This window comes from Camellia sinensis, chromosome 2 (genome assembly GCF_055761805.1).
Source record: "Camellia sinensis isolate YWXY chromosome 2, ASM5576180v1, whole genome shotgun sequence".
In the NCBI taxonomy this organism is placed as follows: Eukaryota; Viridiplantae; Streptophyta; class Magnoliopsida; order Ericales; family Theaceae; genus Camellia; species Camellia sinensis.
Window position 1 is genome coordinate 40,844,644 of NC_138962.1, and position 6,303 is coordinate 40,850,946.

The 6,303-nt window shown below is 35.4% G+C and overlaps 1 protein-coding gene across 1 annotated transcript; it reads left to right on the plus strand.

Annotated features, from left to right (window-relative positions):
* Positions 1 to 4,942: 4,942 nt before the first annotated feature.
* On the plus strand, positions 4,943 to 5,459 carry LOC145813271 (putative disease resistance protein At1g12290). The gene is made up of 2 exons (XM_082908554.1): positions 4,943 to 5,146; positions 5,241 to 5,459. Exons 1-2 carry the CDS (start codon positions 4,943 to 4,945, stop codon positions 5,457 to 5,459), a joined length of 423 nt encoding a protein of 140 aa, XP_082764680.1.
* Positions 5,460 to 6,303: the final 844 nt, after the last annotated feature.

Below are 6,303 nucleotides of genomic sequence, written 5' to 3' on the forward strand. Positions count from 1 at the left end.
AGTGGGATTTGAGTGAGATTTCTTTTTATTCTTTTTATTTTAAGGGGTAATCACCAAATATCACAACTTTTGGTAACAAATCAAATGGTTAAAATAAGAGACTTCCCTTTCTCACACTTTTATCTCCATTTCTCATCTACTAAACCCTCTGAACAAATGATAGAGTTTTCTCTTCTCATCAAAACTATCTGATCCAAATGAACTACAAATCCTACAAGTTTTTAAATTGTATAGTTATGGAACTCACCTTATTGGAATGATTTTATGTTAAATATTAATTGAAGTACATGACATTTTCTTTACACTCCGGAATCACAAAAAAAATATGTTGTTTAACTTTATTAATTGAAATTATTCTCCTTTTCTTTTGTATACTTGATTTAACTAGTTGTTGGAGTAGTTAATTATTGAGGTATCAAACTAATCATCTTCCTCTTGATTACAGATCCAAAAGAATAGTGTGGTGGAAGTGGTGGAAGTTATTATTGGGATAGAGCACTATGAGCAGAAGTTATTTTGAATTGTTTTGTTGAGACATTAATTTTAATTATAGAACTATTGTTTGCTTTGATAGAGGCAATTAATCTTTGCATGAGTCCGATTATGGAACTCTAGGTTTGGCATGCTCTAAACATTAAACTGGCTAAACTGAATTTGTGGATTGTTGTTGAGAGTTTTGGTATTATGGATTAAAGAATTCTTGATTGTGCTTTTATCTCTTGATTGCCATGATTATTTTGTGGAATGAAATTGATATGAGTTTCTCACCATCTCTTCTCTACATGCTCACAGGGTGCTGTAAGTCTTATTGGTGTGTGACATTGTCATGTGCCTAGCTTGGTTGGCTTTGAGGCGTGACAATTATTCTTTCTTCGTTTTTCAATGTTGTATTGTTATTTTTCTGACCTGATGCAAGAAAGGCAACAGAAAGGAACCGTTATCATTAATTATGTGAAGGAGCAGACAAACATCAATTTCTAACTTAGACAATTAAGATTGGTTTGTTTGAAAGAAGAAGCACAAGACAAGAGAGTTGATGACTATTAGTCGCAAAGCTGCTCTAAAGAATGGCCTCTCCTATGTGCTTGCATCAAAATACTTGTCAATATCAGTAGTGACTTAGTTGCTTGCTTGCCCCTAAGACCCAACTCAACTAATTTTAGGTATCCCCTGGCTAAAATTTCTCGCTCAATATGTTAGGCTTGCACAAGCTCTCTATTTGATCTGGTAATAAGAAGGGCAAGGAAGGTTTTGGCTTAAATTTCTTCAAATTTCATTGCCAACTAATCAACCATCGTTCATTCTACTTGGTCTGAAAGACTGGTGGTGCCTGAAAAATCATGGCAAAAAATTGTTGCAAGCTTAAGTTTTGGGGATTAAGAAACAATTGGAACATTGATTTCTTATCGAAAAATAATGGGTCCAATCATAACAAAAAGTATAGCAAGAGGTTTAGTTGCCTATAATAATCAAAAGTCAGTTTGATCAATATGTACTTAATTAGCTATGTAAGCAGAGTTTCATAATGCTCTGCACGTCAACAAAAATAGAGCAATGCTACAAATGGGAATTGGATGTGAACCTTTTTGTTCTTGTATGGTGACCCAACTTATGACAGACCAATAATATAACTTAAGACTTTCAGAGCACACGACCATATAAATTTAACTGAATAATGGTGAGTGATATACTTATATCGAATAGAGCATACAGAAATTATTATAATTACAGTGGATTATTATTAGGGTAAATTACAAATACACTTTCTGAGTTTCAGAAATTACAAATATCCCTCCCCTTACAAATACATTTGATTACCCTCCAATAATGAAAGAAAATTACTATATTACCCTCACTTTCTTTATCCTTACTTTCTACTTTTTTCCATTCTTTCTCACTAGAACCAACACACTGGCCAGAGAGTGAGAGGAAGATAAAAAGAATTGGGTTAGGAAATGAGAAAGAGCCAAAGAGTGAAGGAAGAGAGGAAGGAGGAACGAGGAAGGAGGCGGTTGGGTTATGGTGTAACATTATTTTTATTTTGGTGCAGAGATAAGAGTATTGAGAGTTAAATAAATATTTTAATAAATAAAATCATTGACATTAGCAAATATAGTTAATTGACCTAATGGTTGACTAACAGAAGGGATATTCGTCATGTAATTTGAAGATAATCTGCATATTGCATATATTTATATATCAAGAGTGGACAGTAAAGCTTTTATTGCTATGGATGATCACAAGAGATGGTGAGAGTTTGTGGCATCAACGGCGGGTGGTGTTGGAATTGGTGGTGTTGATGAAGTAGAGAGAGAAGGGGGTGGGGAGGAGAAGAGCGAAGAGGGAGAGACGTTGAGGGAGGTTAATTTCCTAAACCAGAGGGAGAAACGTTGAGGGAGGTATTTGTAATTGTATATAATATAGCTAACAAAATGGTTCCAGTCTTCATGATGACTGGTTATTTCTTTTTTTGTTTTCAATACATTGTTCTCTGTTTTTCTGCAATCATTTTTGGTGGCTAGTTTAAGGTAGGCTAAAACCTACCTGTTGTGTATATATATATATATAACATGGACATATCTATTGCCATCTTCATTTTCCACAAATCAGTTATATTATATTCATGGGGCAGGTAGAACATATGTTTCTTTGCATGTTACTTACAAGTTTATTTTATTCACTTTGGTTGATTTGTACCTCAAACTATGCTGGGTATGGCAAAAGGAAAGTCCAGCCCTCTTCATCTTCTTTGGTCTCCAGAGCTTAATTGGCATCAGTCTCCAAATTAGCATAAGGTGAGTTTTGGGGATTCCTAAGATTCAGTTGTTCTTCATTATTCCTGTTGTTGTTGTTGTTGTTGTGTCCTTTTCTTTTTCTTTTTTTGGCTATTGAGGTTGGGCCCTCAGTCTTGGTTTTTTGGAGAAGATCTTGAAAGGAAGTGAGCCAAGCTTGTATGGATACCCTGTCTAGTCATGATATTAAAAATATTTGCTTTGAAATTAGGTTTTTTCACCCAATCAAGTCCCCTAGTAAGTGCATAATATCTTAAATTCAAATGATGTACCTCTGGAAATTATGCAACTTCCCCTCAAGACCCCCAAGATTTGGCCATGGATGCTCTAAAAAAAGAATCTTGTGGTGAGGATCTGTTTGAGTAGATCATTTCCAAGATCTAATTCAAGTTTTTTCTTATGTAGTGGAAAGCCTTAAAATTTGAAGTTTCATGCTTAATGGAAGAAATGTTTTTGGTGGATGCAAGACTTGGAACCCCCAGAATTTGTATTGCTAGATGAGCCTATAGGAGTGCCAATCTACCGAGCCACCGGATTTGAGAATAAGGCATGATATAATAATTACAAAAATGTTGGACACTGTACAAAGGATTTGAGGACAGAGTATTCCATGTTCTAGAATTTATCTATTTACTTTTAGTTGAGTAGACAAAGGACCCTGGTCCATAGTAATTGATGGTTGAGCTGATATATATAACAGCAAGCAATTGCTCTTGTTTTTTTTTTCCAAAAACTAAGAAGTAAAACATAAATATATTACCAAGCTAGAGAATTCAGCAGTAAGCTTTTAGTAGTAAAATATTATTCTTCTTAGACTGTCACTTGTGCCTTCTTTCTCCTAAAATGGAGAGGGAGTGGAGAAGGAGTAGACTTCGAGAAATGAACATGCTTTTGTAGGTGGTGGGTGTGGGACTTGTTGCCATTTCTCTCTGCCTCTCTCCCTCTATATATACATGTGTGTGTGTGCATTGGTATTTGTTTTTTCTTTTGTCAAAAAAAAAAAAAAAAAGAAAACTGAACTGTTTCAACTCATGTTCTCGGAGTATGTTGCCTCTGTGATTGTTTTTAGGCAAATAATTGAGGCAAGTTCAATTCTGTGTCTAGAAACTTATTTTTATATCTGAAAACTCAGTCTCTAAAAATAGTGTGCAATGTACTAGCTAGGGAATTAGTTTCAGCAAAATGGTTCTTAAAAAAATAAAAAATAAAAAATTCTCCAAAGTTGCTAGTTTTTCCTGGAGATGTCTGAACGAAGACATTCCGCTTACATTCACTTTTCGTAAAATGCAGCAAATAGCAACATAAAATATGTTATTAATAGTTGGCTCTTGGAGGTTTGTGGGTTTAGACGTAGAATGGTTCCAAACTCTGATATAAATCTTATTCTTGTTTGTGCTTCAAATCATCCACCTACCTGAAATTTACAAATTTTAGAATATAAATTCTTTAACAACATAAATGCCGGTTTATTCTTAATAATCACGCTTTTGTCAGTTATACAAGTCAAACTTTCTATTAGTTTGAGGTGAATGTGAAGTCAATTTGCTAATATTAGCATAATTTTGTTTCTCTTGCTTTTGTAAATAAAAATTCAAATTGCTTTCTAACAACTGTCAGAATTGTTATTGAAGTTTTCATTAGGATTCTTCCTATTAACTACAATCCTCTTCACTATTTGCAGGCTTGGCCACACCATGGAATTCTTATGTTCAATTTTTGAATTTAGGAAGAATGTGTGGGAAGCAACTGGAAATTGGGTTGGATATTTCAATAACCTTGGTGCTAATGTAAAAAATCTCAAAAGAAAGACAGAGCGCTTGAGCAATCAAGAGAATGACATAGACAAAGAAGTGATTAATGCAGAGCAACAGTCAAGGAAAAGATGAAAGAAAGAAGTCAAAGTTTGGCAAGATGTGCAAAGGGTAAAGGGTGATGTCCAAACTTTGCAAAGGCAAGTGCAAAAAATAGTTGGATAGAAGAATGTCTTGTCACATGCACGGTTGGGAAAGCTGCCTGTGCAAACGATTCAAGAGGTGGAAGAAATGCAAGAACAGGGTTGATTTTCTAATGGTTTACTAATTGATGATCCAACTAGTGGACAGTTCATACCAACAACGAAATCTTTTGATAAAAACACAAGTGCAAGGAACATGGAGAAAGTTTGGGAATACTTCATGGATGATGAGGTTAGAAAGATTGGCATTTTCGGAATGGAGGGAGTTGGAAAAACTACCATCATGCGTCACATCAACAATCGACTATTGAATGAAACTTGTAATGCATTCAACATTAGAAATCTACAGAGGCAGATAGCCAAGGCACTGAATCTTGATCTTTTGAATTATGGGGATGAAGTAAGGAGCATCAAAATTACATAACATGCTTTCCCAAAAGGAGAGACATGTGCTCATCTTTGATGATCTATGGGAAGCATTTCCTCTGTACAAGGTGGGTATTCCAGAACCAACCAAAGATATTGGATGTAAACTAGTGTTAACTACACGATCGTTCAAAATGTGTATGAAGATGGAGTGCATAGCTGTCAAAGTGGCACTTTTCACGGAAGAGGAAGCAATGAAAGAAATTGCAACAAAAGTTGCAAAAGAATGTGGTTGTCTGCCCCCTTGCAATCATTACTCTAGCTGGAACTATGAGAGGAGTGAATGACACTTACTAGTAGAGAAATGCACTAAATGAATTGATCAGCTCGACAAAGCAGATCATGGACAAAGACGGTGGGGTATCTGAGCAACTAAAATTTAGCTATAGTCGCCTAAAAGATGAAAAGATCCAACATTGTTTCTTGTATTGTGCATTGTATCCAGAAGATCATATCATCCCTAAGAAACATCTCATAGAGTATTGGATTGCTGAGGGACTAATAACTGAGATGGACAGTATGGAAGTAATGTTCGACAAAGGTCACACTATATTGAATAAACTCATAAATACCTGATTGTTGGAGAGTCTTGCAAACATACGCAAGGAAGTATTCATGAGGTCAAATGATTTGAATAAACTTACGAAAAATAGCTGGTTGGTGAGTCTTACCGATGAAGATCGGGGAAAATATGTGAGGATGCATGATTTGATCAGGGATATGGCTCACAATAACATCAACTGCTCCTTGATTCATGGTACGAGCTGGTGAGGGTTTAGAAAGAGTACCATATGATGACTGGTCTAAAGATCTTGATAGGGTTTCCTTAATTCACAACAACATAGATGAACTTCCTTCTAGGCCACCCGTTTGCCCTCAGGTCACCACCTTACTACTGACGATGAATGATTCGAAGTATTACGGATTCCAAATTCTTTCTTCACTCATATGCAGCATCTCAAGGTATTGGTTTTTCCTTCACCGCCATAAAATCTCTACCAGAGTCCATCTCCAAGTTAGAGAATTTATATGCACTGTTACTAGAGAATTGTCGGCAACTAAATTATATTCCTTCACTAGAGAAACTACAGGCATTGAAAGAGTTAAAACTAACTGAAAGCCAGATTGAAG

Coding starts and splice junctions, on each gene's coding strand:
- LOC145813271 (XM_082908554.1), top strand. CDS start 4,943: ATGGAGAAAGTTTGGGAATACTTCATGGATGATGAGGTTAGAAAGATT. Junction 5,147..5,240: donor TTTTGAATTATGGGGATGAA/GTAAGGAGCATC, acceptor CCTCTGTACAAG/GTGGGTATTCCAGAACCAAC.